At 34.1% G+C, this 22,159-nt stretch overlaps 1 protein-coding gene across 1 annotated transcript in view; it reads right to left on the minus strand.

Annotated features, from left to right (window-relative positions):
• Positions 1-16,373, minus strand: part of LOC120331160 (uncharacterized) — a 20,094-nt gene extending 3,721 nt beyond the window's left edge. The window contains exons 1-21 of the mRNA XM_039398200.2: positions 16,128-16,373; positions 14,732-14,901; positions 13,638-13,812; positions 12,595-12,896; positions 11,871-12,082; positions 11,434-11,615; positions 10,990-11,122; positions 10,456-10,639; positions 10,066-10,173; positions 9,664-9,844; positions 8,904-9,070; positions 8,320-8,533; positions 7,616-7,731; positions 7,199-7,522; positions 6,551-6,794; positions 3,622-3,879; positions 2,919-3,080; positions 2,580-2,837; positions 2,032-2,249; positions 1,072-1,269; positions 497-697 (exon numbers count right to left, since the gene is read on the minus strand). Of these exons, the coding sequence (XP_039254134.2) occupies positions 497-697; positions 1,072-1,269; positions 2,032-2,249; positions 2,580-2,837; positions 2,919-3,080; positions 3,622-3,879; positions 6,551-6,794; positions 7,199-7,522; positions 7,616-7,731; positions 8,320-8,533; positions 8,904-9,070; positions 9,664-9,844; positions 10,066-10,173; positions 10,456-10,639; positions 10,990-11,122; positions 11,434-11,615; positions 11,871-12,082; positions 12,595-12,896; positions 13,638-13,812; positions 14,732-14,901; positions 16,128-16,296 (4,176 nt within the window). The 5' untranslated portion in view covers positions 16,297-16,373. The remainder of the gene's footprint in view (positions 1-496; positions 698-1,071; positions 1,270-2,031; positions 2,250-2,579; positions 2,838-2,918; positions 3,081-3,621; positions 3,880-6,550; positions 6,795-7,198; positions 7,523-7,615; positions 7,732-8,319; positions 8,534-8,903; positions 9,071-9,663; positions 9,845-10,065; positions 10,174-10,455; positions 10,640-10,989; positions 11,123-11,433; positions 11,616-11,870; positions 12,083-12,594; positions 12,897-13,637; positions 13,813-14,731; positions 14,902-16,127) is intronic.
• Between the last annotated feature and the right edge of the window lie 5,786 nt (positions 16,374-22,159).

Raw genomic sequence — 22,159 nt, forward strand, 5'->3', positions numbered from 1 at the left:
TTATTAAATATATATATATATATATATATATATATACGTTTCTTAACTCGCTTAAAACGAGTGTTACGTTAATGAAGATGACATTCGTATTTTTCATAAGATTTATTAAACATTTGCTAAAATATTTCATATCATAGTTTAAATATCATATCATATCATAATCTTTTATCTAGTATGGTTGGGTCAAATTGGTACTCCCGTAGTTTGTGTACCAGGTTAGTGGTAGGCCATAATTTTATTCCGATTTTCCTTATTTTAGTTCTATAACAAGTTCGGGGACTATCTGTGTTAGCCAAGTGAATATACCCCCTGTCCATAGGTTTGTGTCCTTTTACAAAACTTATGTAAAGTAGGCGAACAAAATTAGTTACCTACATATTGGTACACACACTTCTGAACCGCCGTCAAATTTAGATATTTTTTGTCTATTCGATGCATTCGATTTACTAAAAACTGCCAGATAATTTGCCACATTTTTACAACTGTTAAAAATTACCTCGTTTTGTAGCAAAGCATGAAATGTGAATGCGAATGAGAAAATGAAGAGCAGGAAAACGATAAAAAACTTGGTGAATGTTTTGAATATGTCGTTAAACATAACAACGTAGATGCCAAGATAGGGAATCTTTTGAATATAAAGAAGCAAATTCATCCACGATAAAAACAAAGCCATTACTCCACATTGCCATTGCCAGTTCTAAATAGAATTCAGATAAAATTTATAATAAATCCCGTCACACAAAAATACTAGATGTTTAATAAATTTGGATTGAGAGAGTTTTTATATACTGCGGTCGCCAAACAGGTCAATTCTCAATACGAACAAAACACTGAATGAACAGTTTTAATACGTTCTCAAACCAGTGTGAAGCATTTCTTTGACTTAGTAAATTATCTTGCTACAGAATTGTGTCAATCCTCAGACTTTTCAGGAACGGTACTTTTTATTGACAAACTTTAACAGGAAAGAAATACAAAATTGTTATAGACAGGATGAATTTTACAGCAACGAGAAAATAAATAAAATTCCCTAAGTTTTCCAAATAAATCAATTTTGTGAGCAAAACTTACTTTTCTCAATCCAGTCTCTTTTTGAAATTTATTGACAAGTTCATCATATATTTCTTTTTCTGTATTCATTTGACGAGTATATTCCAAGTCAAATCCACTGAAGTCAATTACAAGAACCAAACAGAGAATATATAAAAGAAGTTCAAGAAAGAAAATTGGTCTGAATGCTTCAAGTTTATAGTTCCATATTTGGAGAATCTAAAAAATGTGATTTATTTTAAATATTTAAATATGTATTGAGTGTGCCGAAAAAGCGTTCAAAATGGATAATTCTTGTTCATCTGAAGTTACGCTAGACCAGTGGTTCCCAATTTTTTGCAATATATATTTTTTTTTGCCTATTTTGGACCTCTTCATTCATGTTTATATATCAATACAAAATAGCTTGAAAAGTGTTGTATCGTTTTTGTGTTTGACGATTGTCATTATTAACTCCGCCTATAGCAGACAAATTGGTTAATTCATGGTTTTCAGATGATTTAGTGCTCATGGATTTTCATTGATCTGACCCCTTCCCTGATTGTGAAAAGGAATTCCAAATTAACCCTCTAAGAACTTCACTCAGCGCTCGAAGTCGTAAAAAGTACTATTCTTCTCCCGACTCTTAAGACATCAAAACGAAACAGACTCCGGGTCCGGCTTCGAGTTGAAGATATTTGACTCTGGATCCTGATTCAAATTCCAAGTAAAAAAAAAATTGTTTTAACTCTACATAACAAAATCTATTGTAAGCATGTTTGATTCTCAGGTTTACTCTGACTTCAGATTTCAGAAGTCTGAACCTCTGTCTTCGACTCCATAATGTTCAAAATTTCTAATCTGACTCTAGCCTTGTTCAATAGTAAAGTATCTCACAAACCGCAGTAACGTTCTGTTATAATTCATCATAAAACTGTTGGTCTCATTGAGAGAATATCATTTATGCATTCCTCAATATGTGAGTGTATAGGAAATACTTACCAGTCTAAGTAGATTGAAGACACAAAAAATCATTAGAACAATCTTGACGGGATCTTCCCAAGCACCCTTATGACGACAATCCGTTCCCCATTTCTTTTCAGCACCTTCCAGGCAGTAATAACAACCTTCTCTCCAGTCATGTTCATATGTATTTTCAGGGTAGGTTGACATCAAATAAAGAAATTTTTTCTGACTGGAATCTTCAACCTTTTCTGAGACTAAATTATATATATAAAATGTTTATTTTATATTATATATACAATTTAAAAAGTTTTTCAATTTATTACCCAGTAGGTGATCGTCATGCTTGTTACGTACATGTAATGTAAATAGAGTTTCTTTTAATTCTGAGTATCGTAATGAAATGGGAAAACAAACTTTAACTTATTTATCCAAATTGAGTCCCGTGCACAAAAAAATAATGGTTTTTTCCTGTTAGATGGACCATAATTTCACTATTTATATAAAAATTGAATCGCTTCATGAAATTTAGTAAAAGTAAAGAATGAATAGGATTTTCAAAACTTCTATTATTTCAGAATACTTACCGTTGCAAATCCCACATGTCAATGGACATGTTGCCATCATCCAGTCTACTTCGCAGCCTACGACGTTAGCGTCAGAAGGACAATAAGAACTCCAATCGCTACATTTGTCGAACTTTTGGAAACATTCGCTGTATTCTGTCAGTAGACCTTTATCGTAGATTTTATAGCAACAACCTCGAGCCTCACAATTCAATTGATTTGTAGTCGGATCTCCACATGGTTTTTTCAACTCAGATGGAATTACACAGTATGGATCCACTAAATAAAAAAAACGTCAAAGTTATCTTCAAATGAGTATAGGTAAAAGCGATTTTTGGGAGAAACAAAAACAAAACATACCTTCAGTGCAGAATCCCCATTTTCCGTCTTCATCATAATTTGCAGTCGCACTACACCATGAACCATCCGCATGATTAATACATTTGTATTGTTCAGCACCACCGAGAATAAAAGGGAAATGGCATGTTGTTCCTTTTGGTAGATCGTCGTTGTCTATATAAACTGAAACAGAACATTAACTTACAGACGACGATTTTAATAATTTAAACAACAGAGCGGTGGTAAATGCAAACGTAATGTCGGAAATATTTCAACCGGTTCTTATATTTGAATTTAATTACTGATAATTTAAATTATTAAAAGAATTGTACCGAATGCCATAATAAATCCTTGTAGAATGTCAAATGAAGTCTGCCACACAACTGGAAAAACGATTTTCCCAATCTCAATCCCAACATTAATTAAAAAAAAAACGATCTATAGGCCCACTTCGTGCACGATAATAGGTAGCAGTCGGTTTTTGGTCACAACGGCCGGTCAAGCTTAATATCACGTAGTTAGGGCAGCTCAATGAATGTTTCCCCAATCCTTGACACCAGAAAAACTTTTTCTTTAATATTGCAAAATTGGTAAATGCTAATTTTAAGCGTGTTTCCGCATGTAATACCACCATCTTCCTGATTACCCAACAATACGGAAGTCAGCGCCCGGGAAAACATCCATTCTTACATGCAAATTCCAAGTACAAACATCGACAACATACTTGTGCACAGTTCGATGTCACATTCCTCCCGTACTGTATCTTCAGGGTGTTCGTCGTCATATTCTGTAAAGCACCAAGGGGATTCCAGCAACGATCCTGGATTCCTACAATAATTTTCTATCAAACCCGAATTTGGATAAAGATTTTTGTCCGTACTAGTTGTTGACCACGGAATGCATGATTTGTTTGACCGACTCATGTTCACAAATCCTCTGTATGTTGTACCACTATCCAGTTGGCTGTAACACGTATCGGGATCTATTGCAAAATATTAAATAAATATTTATAAAAGACAATTGAAAACACACAGACAATAACTGAAATATTTGATTCACTTTTCAATTATTCGTCACTAAACCGCGGGATATTTATTGAGTGGCAAAAAAATTTGTACCCAACTTGAACTTCTGTTCTAGGCCTATAGCATTGTACCCAAAAGTAATCTAAGACGCTTTGCACAAAAGTTATGTTCTCTTTATAATATGTTCCAATTGACCTGGGTTCCGTTTTAAGGCCACTTTGTAATTTCATTTCTACCCATTCCCTCATTTTCTCCAACTGTTACTTAAAAATAGAGTGAGTAGTCACTAGTCGGAACAATTTCGTTAACTGAAGTTTATTTATTTTCTGGACCGAATTCAGCGAACATGAGTGATTTTTTTAATATTTCAAAGGAAAATCAGGCAGATATGAGGAAAAAGAATTGACATTTTGCCTTTTTAGGAGCACATGTCTACAAACTCTAAGAAGGTATAAAGTACACATTACCGATCACAAAATTGAGTTTTATTTAACAGCATCAATTTTTTTCGTCAAGTGTGCCGTGAGTTTTTTCCCCTGATAATTTGGCGCCGCGCAAACAAAAGATTTAGGAACCGTTGCTTTGAATGATAACCGTATATCAATCAAAAGCACATAATTTGTCTGGGAACGACGCTGATTTATTCACTGCAAGTATCCTAATTATAAGAGAATTGATGGTATCTTCAACGATGATTATTACTCGAACAAAATATTAAATGAACGAGAGTACTAAGAAACAAATGTTTCAATTTGAATGATGTGCTAGTACTAATAAAAAGAAACATGTATTCATTAACATCAATTATCAAATTATCATTCATTTTCTCAGACTATTATCTTGAAGATAGAAATAAATAAAATCTACGTTCCGACAGATACGACTCATTTGAATACTTCATTAACGTTGGAGGAAACCTACTGACTGCGATCCTTGCTATAGCAACGATTTGTAAATCAGTCCAGACTTTGTAAGTTGGTCCAATCCTCCCATACTCGTCTTGAGTTTGTCGTAAGAGTTTAGTGGTAATATTTATTTGTTATACTAAGATTACGTTCTACAGTACTTTTAGTTGGATTTTCTAGTTGTGGGACATATATATATATATCAATAACACTACACGCGGACTATTTTTGTCCCAACAGTATAAGTAATGTCAGACGTTTGAAGTTGGCAGGTAAAAGATTTAGATTGGATAAAAAGTGTTATTCTGTATTTAACTCCGATGATAGAAAAGATACTTCCGAAGAAAAATATATATGTAAATATCTGTGACAGCAGTGATGAATATCCGCCAGTAGTAGGAAAAACTGATTCTGAAGTTAGTTCCATGGACATTGATGCAGGTAAAGTTGATATAGAAATGGCTTAAAAAAGCATGAGAGTTAGTGTAGCAATTCGTTCATTTTTTTTTGCAAAACAAAGCATACAAAGCGCCACTTCCATAGTATATTGCTTAGCTGAAGGCCTGGTCGACGATCGGGCGAATGATTGCCCGTGGCGAGGTCGTACAAATGAATTCTAAATTCATTTTGTTATTTTGTTCATGATTTTTGTTTATATAATTAGATTGTGAAAATTCAAAATAAATTATTTCTATTGATCCAAATGTTTCGAATAATAAAGGCAAATATTGATTTGTTCGTCCTGATTTATTCATTATGAAGCATTATTTCTTACTGAAAAAAATTCGTTTTAAAATATCACCGAAAACTTACAAATACCTATACAAAACCGAGCATAAAAAATTCACTACTTGTGCTAATGTTTGTCGACAAACTTTGAATTTAAAATTTCAGCGTTTTTTTTTGTAGTAACTTGTTAATAATAGCTATGCAATCGTGAATGGGCATAATATTTACAAGTGCCCGTTCGCGTGAGAAGGCTAACTGAATTTAACAATAATAAAGTGCCATAAATGATTATATTTATATTTAGTGTAGGTAATTGAATAGATATCGCTATAATGTAACCGCTCTTATTGTTTGGTACTGAGGCATTTAATCCTAATGAGTTACAATTAATAAATTTGCCTTTAGATAGTTACGTAACAGAGGAAATTGGCCACACCTTCAAAGCTTTTAACGCGTCGTTTTCATCATAAAGGGGTTTGGTAATAAATTTCTTTGACACATCTATACCTATTTAGTCGATTTTCAATTTTTCGGTATTGCACCACTTCCTGTTTGTTTTTACAGACGTTTATTATTAGTCACAATTAAATTACAAGATGTCAGTGGGTATGTTAATGAAAAAGGGAAATCATGTACTAACTCCAAATTGTTTCTCGCTTGATAGATAACTTTAATTAGATCAAAAGTTTGCCTGAACTCAATTGTAGTAATTTAAAAATAAACGCAATATATATCATACAAAATAATTTATATGAAAGTCAAAAAATCATACTGTTTCACAGTTTTGCTCACGAATGAAAAATTGAAGACAGTTGTGTCATTCCCTACTGCAAATCAGAGAGCGACTAGTTCGATTAGTCAGAAAAAAGAAATCTCAACAAATCATGGATAATAACAGATTCATATTCGTGTATACATGTGCCTGTATGTCGTGCTATACATCGTTAACGATTGTTTTCAAACTATAATATACTACGAGATAATTTTTACATACCAGTGTAGTTCGTAAGATGTTCCGATTCAAATTCTAAGTAAAATCTTCGGTTTGCAAGAGATTTGAGGAAGTCAACTGTATATGGTGGTGGAATAAGAAGCATGTAGCAATTTAGTAGAACAACAAATACCATGAGGAATATCAGAGAAGAATAGTAAACAAATCCGCCATATTTGTTCCATTTGTATTGCAGAAGTGCTGTTACAACGGGATGCTGAAGAAGACCTTCTCGTTTTGTAGATACCTATAAAGAATGATCACAGAGTTTACATTTCTATTCCGGCGAGTAATAATGACTTTACAAGCATGTAGTTCGAGACAGAAAAAATCGACTCAACGCTGATGTGGAGACGGTCAATAAACCGACTCCATGATCTACCCCGAGAACTTTTTTACCTGCGACTTTGGTACCGGATGTCGTATCACAAAAAGCCTACGAGTGTAAAATTTAGAGTTAGTCTAAGACTACCGGAGAGTTTGAAATTACTACTCCAACTGCAGATTTAAATCTTATAACTCAAGATAGAGAAAGCAATCTTTACAATGACAGATTTACATAATTTGTATTATTATGTCAATGAAAGAAAAAAGGAATGTCAGAGAGAGAAGACGAAATACTTTTCCGCCTTCTCAAATTTATTCACGTACCATAATCATGAGAGGATGGTTGTGTCTGAGGATATTCGCGTCTTCTGTGTATGTCATTGCATTTCCGTTTAATTTCCCTTGGTCATTGAAAGCCTCGTAGTTGTTTGGATCCTCTGGAATAGCCAAGTGTGAGTGCTTTGCATTAAAACGGGCTTCCTTTGATTTATGTTTCCCCTTGTATTCCACTGGAGGAATGTCTCCATTCGCTAGAATCTGCTTTTCTCTGTCACCACTACTGGTATTATCTGTCGTTACATCTCGTCCTCTGTGAAGCCATTCTGTTACTGTGTACATATCATCAAGAAATTCGAAGTCCAAGGTGACCTATGTAAAATTTAGACGTTTGTATATTATTTCGAATATTACCAATTCATTACAATTTTATACGCAAAGATTGTTGATGACAGCGAAGCATACCTCAAGATCATGACTGTCCCATTTCTTCCTGTTATCAGAAATGCATTGAGTAAAGGCAAACTGGGCCATCTCTGGCATTTTTACTATCAGCTTGCGTGCGGGTGTCACGATGTGCCCTGAAAATAATTGTGTTTTTTTATTATCTCTAAACGTAACAGCATCGCTTTCAAATTTAAGCCAACGAGCCGATCAAATTTAGCCACCGATGTCATTTATGAAACTGTATTAAACCCCCATCTAACCGTCTATATTCTATACCAGGGTGGTCCACGGCTGTCGGCCTCGGGAGCCACAAGTCTAACTCGAACTCTATCATATTTGACTTTGGTTATGAATTTTACAGCAGGTTGAATATTTGCATTGGATTCTCAATAATGTGCAAGTACAAGAGAGCTAGCCATGTTCAACTATATGTACACAAAACAACGTTCCTGTGGATTAAAATGAACAACAAAGGTTTGGGTAAAATATCGAGATCATTTGGCCTCAAAAAAGAAAACAAAGCTAATTTGCCTTTCAACGAAATCTTCCATCGTCTGAATATTTAAAATTGATTGGTGTAGTAGTTTAAGCAGTTTTTTATAACAACCTCAAAAATTCCAATGAGACTAACAGCAGCAACAATAAAAATTCAACGAACCGATCCAAAAATTCTGAACCGTGTACCCGCAAATATTAGCGATATTAAATTCCGCATAACTCACCCGTGATCGGATCGACATAGCTGTTGCGCATTGCTTGTCTCCAACTTGTATGTTCAAGGATAGCTTGGACACAATCATCTTGATCTTGATCAATAGCGCAATCTAGAGGATTTCTACCATCTGCAATCTTTGCTCCGACATCTGCCCTCCAATCAAGTAATACCTTGACAACTTGAACATGACCGTGAAAACATGCTTCATGTAACGGCGTTGTCTGTCAATTTTGTACATTGATTAGGAATGGTTAATAATATATTAAAATTTTGACATTTTTCTAGACAAATAAAAAATTAGATCCGGATTCGATTTTTTGAGTCTGAATGACAAAAATACCTCCGTCAATTTATTTTAAGCGTATTTAGCGTAAATATTTAAACCATAAAATATAGGTAGGTTCATGCTTGCCCCGTATGAACACATACCAATATGTTTGGTCGGCTGGAATTCGAGGTTTATCTGGTGATAATACAAACTGATTTCATAGAATACTAGTAATTTTATCTTATAGGTATATTCATACTGATATTTAATGTTAGGAACAAACGTTTGGTGAAACGTTGGCCGTATTAGAAAAAATTACTAACTCTTGACCCCTTTATTGGGTTCACGGCTGATTGAGCTTGCAGAAGTGCAAGAACTGTAGATTCCCATCCTTTGCTACTTGCGCAGTCAAGCGGAGTCATCTGGCGTTGATTGCGGAGAGCAACGTTCACGCCATGTTCGATTAAAGTTTGGACGCATTTTGTATGACCTGTAAGATAATAATTAAATAATATTCACCGTTCAATATTGGAATTAATATATATTTTAATTAGCAAACAATGTCATATTGTACTATAGTTATTCATATGAAAAAAATCACGCAGTTTGAAAAAATAATCGTTTGAACAATTTCGCAATTATGCGAACTAAATTGGTGTCGACTATACAACCTTCCTATTGTAAGCGAATCGTAAAGAAACACTAGCAACTAATTTCAATCAACAAATTTTTGGTATTTCGAATCATTTACCTATTCAGTAAATTTTGTCCACTCAAGATTTTGTATGAAACTTTGGTATGAAGTTTATTTTTTGAAGTTAGCGTATTTTTTGCGGTGTTATACAATGCCGTCCATTCAGGCTCTGCCTGTACTTCAAATGACCTACACCAAGATTTAACTTTCTGAATAAGGTCGCTGTAACAGGGTTGAAGAGCACCTTGGTGCGACTATATTCAGAATGGCTCAAGACAATTGAAGTAAACGTTAAGCCACTAAAAGTGTCCTCACAAAATAGTTCTATTTTGCCGGCATTCCTATTTTGTCATGTTGGCTCTATGTTCGGCTTGTATACTCCATCATACCTTCGATTGCAGACAAATGCAATGCAGTGTTAGCATTTTCGTCAACGGCATTAATCGTGTTTTTGTCGTGATCAAGAAGTTCCCTCAATGTAATATGTTGTCCGAATTGGGCAGAAATATGCAAAGCAGTTGCTTCGTCCTCATTTTTAGAATCAATCCGAGCACCATGGTCAAGAAGGACCTGTTTTATTGCAGTTATATGCAATTACTGCATAACAATTTAACAAATAGGACTCCTAGTGCTGGGAAATATCAATATTAGAATAGGCAGCTGAGGTCAAAGGGTAAGTATCACGGGCCAACTATTATGGTTTGGGCACAAGAAATAACACGAGTTGTCATAATATTGACTCAACCAACAATGATCATAACCAGTTAGAGCGTAAAACTTTTGCTCAATACCTTTATTATGGGGAGGTATCCTTTTCTCGCAGCAATATGAAGAACTCCATTCGAATTCTTGTCCGTTTCGTCCATGAGTCGCAGAATGCTGTCATATTTTAAAAGTTCCTGCAAGAGAAACAATAGATTGGCTGCGCGGGTAAATTCTGGGTATTATTTAAAACACAGTAACTATATTGCTTTTCCGCAGTATCTTGATTTTACATGTTACGACTCGCTATTATTTGATCACATATGGTCAAAAAGAACCGACGACTAAAATCTGGCAATCAACTGACCATTTTCCTCAGTGCGTTTCGTATTAATGTTCGTAGTTTAATTATGGAATACAGTGAGAGGTTAATCTGGATATTAGACTATATACATAAAGTGGATAAAGAGATTTCTCACGTGCACTGCCGCCGTACGTTGGTCTTCGACAGCCAACATAAGACAAGTTTTATCGTGTTTGTCTGTCGCAGTGCAGTCTGCTCCATGTTCAATCAACCAGGACAAAGTTTCCAAATGTCCTTGCTTGCAAGCCAACAGTAACGGTGTTAGATTGTCTTTGTCTCGTGTTTCGAGGTCGGATCCCCTGTTTCATACATATTAAATGTACAGTGTCCCTCATCTCTTATGTAGCAGTGATTTTAACCGGCGTTCCGCAGACATGTTTTTATAACATCATAGCATAAATTTATTTTATCATTAACATTTGTCAATACTGCCGACGATATCACAACGAGTACAGTTATATCAATTACTCTTGTTATGGTGGGTAGATATTTGAAAAGAAAGGCTATGACAGATACTACGTGCATGATAAGTCGTTGGTGAAATGCAATCACTAAGGAATCGGCGTGGGAGCACATCATCAAATGACTGAGAGGAACCCCGCTTAAAGAATATATCTGTTATATTTACGATTTTTTTATAGTATTTTACCTGCTCGTAAGAAAGTCCGCAATTTCGTAATTATTATGATGAGCAGCTAGTAACAACGGAGTTGCCAAACTATCATTCCGAGAATCTACATCTGCTCCACACTCGACCAATCTCTCACAAATTTCAAAGTGCCCTGACCCCAAAAAAAGGTAAATACAGTAATATATTGTATAGCCCTGATTAAAATGTTTAAATGGAACATAATGACTTTTGTTATTTTAGGAAGAGTTTAAAAAAACGTTTCATGATAAAACAGCGAAATGTTTATTTTAACTTTTCTGCAATATAAAATACTACGCGCTTTGCATGGTCTATTGAAAATGTTTAAGCAACAATGTTCCATATTCTAAAATATTTCTCGAGAAATATTTGAAATAGTATATTATACGGATTTAGGATTCATTGGACGTTTCAACTGATAAAGTATGTATGAGTGATAAGTACCTTGTGCAGACGCAATATGCAGTGGTGTATCGCCATGAGATCGTGTCAGTGAAACCATTTTCTTTCTGTCTTCGGGCGATGCAAGTAATCCAAGCAATTCCATTACAACCTGTAGGTGACCTTTCCCAACGGCAATATGAAGTGCGGTATTCCGTCCCGCATCCACACGATAAACCATATCCCTAAAAATGAGGGATTTTTGAAAGTCTTTTGCAGGTAAAACAATAAGGTAGTGTGGTAAAAAGATCAGTTCGAATGGCGTATAAATTAATCAACGAGACGTGTACGAGAAGCAGATTGCACGAAATTTGACCTCGAGTATAGAGAAATTAGTTGATAATGAGTGTTAGATTTTCAATTTCTGAACATAGAATTTATCGGGTAAGTCCAAATGTCATACTTTCACAAGCTCTTAAACTAAATAAACGTCGACTTACTTGATTTGTCTCGGATTACTTTCTCTTGCTTTATTCAAAATGACCCTGACCGATTCTACATTTCCATCAGCACTTGCAAAGTGCAGAGGCGACATCAAATCATTGTCGGTACTGTGCAAGTTCGCCCCCTTTCCTAGCAAAGCTTTTACGATGTCGACATATCCATGAGTTGCAGCCATGTGTAATGCCGTCATTCCTTGTCCGTCTTTGGTCTGTGAGCCAGGTTTAAAAATTGTAGGATGAATGGCACGTTGGTTATAACTATATTGCTGTCTCGAGGATCACGGATTTGAACACCATATCTACCAGCGACGCAGGGCAAACGTGGTGATGAAAATAAAAAAAGTATATTCGAAAGATTTTTTTTTTTTGGCATAGTAGTCTCTTGCGTAAAAGTGGTTGTTCGTTCAAGGCTTGGTTCGTGTTGATATTGTGCTATACATGCAATGCTATACAAAACACAAATTGAAGATCCTAAAACTTGAAATAAATATATCGTATTTGATGAAGAAAGCATTTTGAGATTATCGTGATTTTTGATGTTATGGTCCGTAGCACAGCTAAATTAGAAGCTGCTGTGTGACATAAGTCAGTTCCATGTTCAAACCCCACGCCAGAACTAGTCAATACTGTTACTTAACATATTGAATAATTTGATAAAAAATGATAAAATAGATGCAGTGTAGCGGCTGTAGCCTCAACGAGTAAATAAATGGCAATATACCTCCACGTCAACGCCCTGACATTCCAGTAATTGCTGTACACAAGGTAAATTTCCTTTGATTGTAGCGCTATGGAGCGGCGTTTGACCTTCAATGTCAACATCATTTATATTTGCACCACTAGAGTGTAGCAACATAATAACGCTCGTTTCCCTGTCAAACGACATCTGTCGTGGTATTGTGGCATAAATTTGCGTTCCAGCAACTTCTTCGTCGATGGATGGAAGGAGACGCTTTTTTGGTCGAATTCTGGCGGCATAATGAAGAGGTGTCGCTCTGCTTTCTCCCGCTCTGATATTGACATCTGTAGTATGCGAGTGCAAAGAATAATTTAGTCTAAGTAAATGTTACAAGGGTTCCCCGATCAAAATACAATAGATTATTGGTATACTTCGATGTTAAAATAGTATTAAATTTGATAAATTTTCACTCCATGACACAATAACATTGTATTGTCAGCAGAATGTGCAACTAATGCTTTGGAAGTCTAGGAAATATCAAAAAATTACTATATTGCAAATTTATTTTTATATGAAATCTTGGTCCTGGTTTACATTAGTTTCGTCAAGATTACCGTTCAATAACAGGGAAATATCAAACTGTGATTTTTCACTTCACCAATTTCTAGATTAGGTTAGGATCAAGATGACTGCAGGATGGAACACATAACTGGTGTTTCAACGATATTGAGTTTTGCAAGCGGTCATGCGAAAGTAAGTACAGGGTCCCTCGCTGTTGCTTCGTAGGAATGCGTGAACCACAAGAATGCATTATCGTTAGTTTACAAAATTCGGATAATTTTGGCACCTCGTTTTCATAAACAAAAGCGCAAAGAAACAGGCCATCTGAAATTAGTATTGCAATTCCCCCCCTATTTAACATTCAATTGACTGATTTTACTGCCTTTTGCATCTCTGGCATGTACCAAGCATAACCAATTATAGTCACATCAGTAACGTTACAAACATTTCCAGTTGATGTATACAAGAGCAATTTTGATTTCTGATAATTTCAATTAAAATGAGCGAAGATAACATGTTCGTACTTGCGCCAGATGATATCAGTTTCTTGCATACGTCATAATGGTTGTTTTTGGCCGCCAAATGCAATGCCGTCACTCCTTCTTCATCCGTTGTAGAATTGAGCATACGACTGCACTGACTTCTACCAAGTGTATTCAGTAGAAATTCCAAAGTGTCGGATTCCCCATCTCGGGCGAGCTAGAATTATTACAGAAGTATAGTTAAAACAGTGGAAAACCGAACTACCGTACCATTTTCATGATTTGGTCGCTTGTAAGTTTATTTGAAGAATTCTGCATTATAAAGCTTATTTTAAATAGAGTTCAGCGTACTACCACCAAGTTGTTTAATAAAACTAGCGGTACGGTTCCCATCTTTGTTGTTCCAAATTTAAATTGAACAAATATTGAAATTTGAAAAAAGTAATCAAAAGATTTGAGAATCGTTTTTATCACGGATTGTTGTATATATATTCAATATTTTTTTGATTTTTTATCAAAACAGTTTTTTTTGTTTTTCTACTTATTTTGTTCTGATATTTTATCTCGAAATTGCTAATATATTTGCTTAAAAATGATAGGTCGCCATGAGCAGTACATTCAGCCCAATTTTGACAGTAGCTAGGCATTATTTTTGTATTGTAATTTTTTTACATCTGTCTTTAAAATATAACTCCAGTACATTTTTCAGTAACTCTAGCTTTCGCCGCACAGGGGGCAAAAACGACTATTACATAAAATGAAGTGTGATAAATTACTTCGTCATGGAATGTTGACTGTAAATGATGGCAGTAAAGTAAAAAATACGTTTGCGGTTGTTTAGGTTAGAACGTCACGTTTTCTGTATTATTGGTAATATCTTCGTTGACCATAAATATTCCATCGCAAAGACCATAGTTCTTCCAAGATGACCCGATGCGTATATGGTTACCATCAAGTTTCTCTTTGGAATAATCTTGCTAACGTTTGAAAAATCCCCAATAGTGCCAGGAATACGAATTCTATTTTTGTACTTTTAGGATCAATTTTACTATTCTTTAGCATACTCAGCATTCTCGAATATACATTTATGTACGTAAAATCACCACGCATTCAATTGTCTTCATATCCAAACATACCTGCAGCAAAGTCAGTTTAAAAGTTCCAGAAGACATTACTCGTTTCATGTCAACATTTAGTAAGTACTGTCCCCACTGACTCTTCCTTCTGGCAGTTTTTTTAAACTCGCCTTCCCTCATTGCAACACTTATAGCTTCACCTTCATCAGTATGATCATCGAGAAATGCAACTGAAATACAAGCACGCATCACTCCAGTTATCCATAATGTAGGTGGATATTGTATTATATTTTATAATAAGTTACTGTCATTTTACAAACTAGAATTTCGAATACCACCCTTCGATGTCAAGCTATCGCGTGCTATTCATTGAATTTCGTTAACAACCACTCTGCTTTGTCAACAGCGAATTTAAGGCGCGAGTAGAACAGGGATTCACCAGGGATGAAATTTGACACAACGTCGGCTTTTTCGAAAAATTGGTAAAATGACGCCATAAACTTTTTACAATCACGTGAATTAATGCCAAAAATCGTGAAGAGAAACTCTGTCAACTATTTTAATATGGTGATTCCCAGTGTCATATATCAATGATCCATTTATATACATATACAGCATGCAAATATGGTAAGCATTCTACTGATTAAAACGCAAAATTATATCTGCCATAGTGTTTCTGTCCGAAAAAAAAATAATCTGGCTGAATTGCACTCAAAAAACTTTTTCATTATTTTTCCGAATGCAGATAAAATACTCATGCAAAAATATTTGGCTAAATAATTCTTTTCGTCGAAAGGTACTAATAAGTCGCCATGAGGTTTACGGTGAAACACGCGTCATCGCCCACAGGTAACATTTCTTTCATTGTGGTCGGGCACAAGAAATGGCGATAATGTATGTTTATAATCATATTTGCGAAAAGCATATTATAGTAAAATATAGCTTTTTACCCTAAAATTTTGACATCATGATTTTCAATTTTAGTCATCCCCGAAAATCTTGATAATGTAGGTTAAGCATTGCTGTTGAAAGTCGAAAACCTCATTCAAACAAAAAATCAAATTCTGAAAATTGAAAAGTTACTAATCACGCGCATCCGGCATTGAATAGGTTCTTCATACTATGTATAAATGTAAGTGCTTATTTTAGATTTAGTTATCTAATTTGCTCCATCAAAAATGGCCACCATTATCATAATATATATATGATATATAGACAAAATGGGCTACTCTTGAAGATTGTTTACGGATAGGGCAGCAATTTGCGAGCTAAAACCTAATGTGCGTGCGATTCGCTACTCCGCCGACATTCCGATACTTCAACAAAAAGTAGCTTTATTATATCCGTGGTTGTCCGTATATATTTTGTTCGAAGGGAAGGTGTCAAAACGTATATATATGTACACAAATAAAATATTTATCAATGCATTTCTATTTCATACGTAAATAAACATTACCACTTGGTCGTCCAGCTGCTTGAACCGATATACCAGAATCGCTGGATGATTGCGAAAGATTTTGCATTTTTAGGAGATCTTTCGATTTTCCGTTTTGCTTCGGTTTTATATCATCGTCGAATGTGTTCTCATAATCAGTATCGGTAAATTTCTCTGGTATGTCACACATTTTGCCTTGTTGATATTGTGGCAAGGAGAGCGATCCACCACCTTTTTATTAATTATTTGCTTTTTATTATTTACTGACTATCTGAGAAAAATAAATATTCACTTCAGGAAGATTTTACCAAAAGTTAGTATTTTATTTGTTCAAGAAGAACATATAAATGACAAAATATTAAACTAAAAAATAAATTATGTCGATTTTCATATTATAATCAAAATTTGATATTCAATACTGTTACATTTCTCACGTAATTTGTCTGGATATTTCTCCTATTTCATAGTTCTGCAATATACTATTTTGCCACGCTGAATATTCAGAAGTTAAGACTTGCTGTTTTTCCGCAAACATAGTTGTCAGACAAAAGCGAGAAAAAGAGAATAAAAACACAATCAGATTGAGTATATACATAAAGAAGTTGAGCACATATGGCGTATATTTAAAAAAATGTAGATTCGTAATGTAACAATTATCTCAAAATGAATTCAAATCCACGTGAATTTTTTTTTTTATTTCATGAAAACATAGATAAAACAAAAAAGTCTGGTTGCGATAGGCCAGAAGAACATTTTCATACACACTCCATTCCAATGGTTCCCAACCTTTTTTCGAGGAAGCCAAATTTTTTTTAAAATAAATTTACGAAATTTTGCGATACTAGGACAAGCTCAAATACTAAACTGCATGTAACACTTTAGTTGTCGCTAATTTATTGACTTATAGGAAACAACCATTTTTACATAACATTAATTCCTCCAGAATGTTCCCCCAAAGTGAGAAGACAGAGCCTTTTTTGCGCGTTTTTTAAATAGTCGTGTGACATCACTTAGCAAAATAAATGCTGCCAAGTTTTCACGAATTGATACTTCGCACATATACAATTACTATTGAGCAACACTTCAATACCAAATATAAAATAAACAATAAAATTTAATAGAAAATAAAATAGTAACTTTTAGGTTTTTGTTGAAAAAATAAGCGACCCAAGTAAATTTGCAGGCGACCCCGTTTTGAGTCGCGAACCATAGGTTGGGAAACACTGCTCTATAGTACATTAAGGCCATTGTCCGCGCGCTAAGATGAACCAAACGTTAAGTGAAAATGTCCTGATGTATAGGCTGTTTTAACATTTGATATTTTTTTTGTAATTCAATTGTCACGCAATAAGATTTATTTCGTATTATTTAATTATTCGAAAACCGCGTTTAATGATACTTTCAGGTTAAATAGAGCGCCTAAGTAGCGGCGAATCAAGCTACCGCCCTTGTCTGTGGTCCAGTCAGCGTGAAAAGTATGGATGAAAACAATTATACAATATTTATTTGCTTAAAATAACAGTTGGATTTGAATAGGCTCAAATTGACGCCAACGAAAGCCGATTTTTATGATTTCAATAGAGATGATGTACAGATATGCGGACAAACAACATACCAAGAGGAAATGGAAGTATAATTATCGGGCTCAGAAGAACTTAATAAAATGCTGCTTGTTTATGTGTTATTTTACCCTGTCATCACATAAAATTTAGAGCAGTTTTATGCACGTCCTGGGCGGTCCATGATAAGTATTAGTGTAATGTTAATAACTGTTATCTGCAATCATCTCTTGAAGTACGAAACTCCGAATCGAGAATTTTCTTCCGAAGTGCGTCTGAATCTTTTTCTTACATAACTCATTTTTGTTGTTTTAAAATTTCTATTATATTATTTTCACACTCAAATAAAAGTACAAAAAAAAAAATTTGACAAGAAAGTATATAAAACTGCATTTTGAATTAATTAGTATTTATTCAGGGCCCCATCAGACATATTCTTACGGATGTACCTTATTGAGATAGGAATTCTAATGAATCTAATGTCCCAATCGTCACTTGAATGGAAGCAATTGGGCTGCCATATTGACAAAAGGTTTGAACATTTATTTATTTTTGAAATGCTTACAAATACGCACAATACATAACATCTCCTTTTGCGACTAAGTTACAGACTTGCTAAACTTCTCTCAGTTCCTCCTATACCTATTATATTATGAAATGTGTTTGTGTATATTTACTCTCTTCTCTTTTGTAAGTTTTTATATTTCATATAAGCATAAAATCGAAATTCACTAAGCTTGTAATATATATGACAATCATTTGACCAAAATTTGGAATAACATAGGACTTAAATCATCACTTTTGTATAAAAAAAAACTTCCATACGCTGTCAGAGATTATAAAAGCTATTTATCATTAAACTCAACTTCCGGGTTTGTATTTTTGTTCGAGCAGGGTTCAGTTTCTAAAAAAACTTTAATGTGACGTTTTTATTTCTCTGTGTGTCACTATGGAGTAAGAGCGCTGTTTTGAGGATCCCCTAACTTTCGATCGATAAGACTTCGGTCTCTGACCGATATTCTTGTTTTTTTAATCAGTTACTTCTTGTTTTCGGTTGAAACAAGAAAACTCTTTCGTCTATTACTCTCTTTATTTTGCGATGAATAATAGCGGATCAGTTTGAACTCGTCAGATCGACGTCAAACTGACGAACTGAAGCAGAATGAAACCAACCTTATAATCAAGCTAAATAAATTGCTATGGGCGCTTTGTTCGGAATACTTTGAATATATTCACTTCTCATAGAGGTGCCATAAGCCTTTGAAATTTTTGTTTCCTCAGCGGGATTATTTGCTAAAATCTTATGATTATACGTAGAAATTGGGCCGTAGACTTGAACGTGATTTTATCGAAAATTTTAAACAATAATGCTTTTAATTCAAAAGATCACAAATACATTGCAATAATATTATTCAAGCATATTTTTGGTATTAATGTGATTTTGAGCACATATTAAAACGATAATTCTGAAAACATTTCGAACCTTGCGATACATGTCTTCATCAGAGTATTTCGTGTTCTGAAGTACCAAATAAAAACGTCAAAAATTGAGTGAAGTTAATTCCCAGTTTATCGAAGATTTAACACATGATTAGTTTTTGCTTGATGCTGCTTCTTCACGCTTAATAATTTCATTTCAATTTTCTAAAAATTCAACTTTTATTACAGTCCATCGTCAATAATTCGACACACCTTAACGCTGCGCAAAACGTTTTCTTCGAACGATTAATTAAAATTGTGGCGCATAATATGTGATATTTGAACAATTTCCGATGCGTCACATCGGTAATATAGCCAGCATGATCTACAGTCATTTCACGAAAATTTTAACATATATATATGTATAATTATTGCCAAAGTAGTACGGTAAGTTAAACAAAATGAATGCATTTTGTAACCAAACCCAAAAGTGACATGCTACGTTGATACTCTACAGAGTGTTGGTTTAGAAACATTATATTATGTTAATATTTGCTTTGTTCTCCGTAATATGAACACCAAAGTAAAATAACTACCACAACCGATCACATTCTCTCCATTTAATTGTGTTTTAAATCATTTTTTTACAATTCAATCACTCCAACAAGAACATGCAGCAACAGTAACGATTTAGCAAATCGAGTAATTTTTCCACTTCGCGTCCGATAGCGAACTGAAAATCTGTTTAGAACCGAAAGAGGATTTGATGAATACATAGCACGCAAACTGTGAATTCGGAGTCAAAATTATGTCAATACTAGAATTACTGATAATCAAACCAGATATATATAACTCAGCATGGCAGCACAAATAAATTTTTTGAACTCTTCTATGAGCAATTCGCAGTGCGACTTTATGGCGTTGTAACGTCCCCATACGGTGATAAAAATGCCTCCAATTTCACACTCTTATACATTATAATTGACTTATTAGGTAATATTTAGCACTTTTGATGCGGACAAATTTTTGAATCAAATTTATAGTTTATGAAAAAATATTTATATGAATACAGAAATGAAAATGTTCACGAATGAGCAGAATTTTTAGAAAGTCGTTCATCAACTTCCCTGAAGGACTAATTGCATTGCAAAAATAACAAAATCAACTTGCATTTAACAAAATATATAAATCGAAAAATATTTACTTTACCAAGAATGAAGTGTTGCTTGGATTCCGTCTCAAAACATAATTCATTTAACCGTCCAGGATAGGCAAAGATTTTTATCCAAACAAAATTTTCGTATTGAATTACTTACGGATTACATTTGATGTTACGACGTTTTGGCAGTGTATATCCAAGCCCTGGGGCATTATGAAGAATTTCTGGTAATTGTACGTGTGCGACATTTGAGCGAATGTCGGTCCGTGTTTTTGGATGTGCGTGAAACACTGAAAACATGTAGGAGACTTGTTATTGCGTTTTAGAAAGAGTAACAAACGACTTGGCAGAGCCGTAGTACTAATTCATTACAAGTTCTGTGATTTCTATTTATTCAAACTTGAGTGTAGGCAAAACAGCAATGTCGTTTTAGGAGAGATAATCAGGCAGCTTCTGGGTGATTGAATACATGATATAAATAAATGGACTTTTTGAATAAGGAAAATATCACTCACTAATAATATAATTCATTGGGGGCATATTAACCTTGTTGCAAAAAATATTATACGAATCGTTGTAAGATCATCAGAGAAGAATGCATAGTTTCTAAGAAATTCTCCATTTGAAAGCAATGCTATATTTGCGCTGACAAACGTAACTGGTGGTCCGTGTGTAACATACGTAAATCCAAAATAAATAATTATAAACCAATAAACAATATGTTATCATTATACAACCATATGCCAATTAGGAACTATTACCTGCTCCTATGATTTTCTCTTCAAGAAAGTACATTATGGAATACCGCTATATATAATCAGAATCTGACACCAGATGATAAAACAAATTGTAATATAAAAATAACAAATGGGATACTAATTAGCGTGTGATTTTATTATCAAGGTATTGATTATGGAATAAAGAGAGAAGATGTAATGCGAATAATATAAATGTAAATGAATGAATTGCTTACATAATCGCGTTCCGCCTTGTAAATTAACTGAAGCCAAATTTATTAATTATTACATCATGATTCTTCACCAGTGCGTTCAAGTAAAAGTTGCACAAGGGTGACAATACACTGTTGGTAATTGGTATTACCACACTTCATATTTTCAACCTTTCTGCGATCCATATCACGTACGAACCCAATTGTTCACGACACGTACTACGTACTCCTATTGTTGTTGACAAAAAGTATTTTGGGCAATTATAGCAATTGGGTATTAAAAATTGTTTAGACGAAAAAATAATGATATGCTGTACATATTCAGACGATGGAAATTTTTTCAATTAACGGAATTATCGAATATTTTTTTTTAAACATAATGAAATTGTAATGTGGCATGATATTTTTATACATTTGGGAATATTCTCACGTCAATTTTCTCATATCCTGCGCAATTCCACGAAGTATTGTTTACACTTGAACTGATTGTTTATGGTTTACATAAATTGATCAATTAAAGTTAGTGCGTTTCGTCTTATAATTTCCTTTATGAGAATCGTAAAATATTTTTAATGGGTTCATTGGCAATAGTAAGTACTATCTATCAAAACAAAGGTCATTCAAGGTGTCACGATGCGTGAGAATAATTGAGATATTACCCTCTTTCAAGTTTGTCTCATAACTTGTCAGTTGAGGGAAATGGAGTATTCTATTGTAAATACTAAGATAAACAATTGTTGAAAGATATTTAATCTGCTCTTTGAAATAGGAAAACTACGAGTCTCTCCGTGATATGTGTTATGCTTTTGATGACTGCAATAGCCGGTTCATGATATTTTAAATATATTTAATCAAAAAAGAAGTTACTTACTTGCAAAGCACTATTACATGTAAGAGCCAGATTATATCGGCATTGGGCATTGAATAACAAATTATAATATATAAAAATAAGATCGTTTCAACTCAC

The sequence above is a fragment of the Styela clava genome, chromosome 6, assembly GCF_964204865.1.
Source record: "Styela clava chromosome 6, kaStyClav1.hap1.2, whole genome shotgun sequence".
NCBI lineage: Eukaryota > Metazoa > Chordata > Ascidiacea > Stolidobranchia > Styelidae > Styela > Styela clava.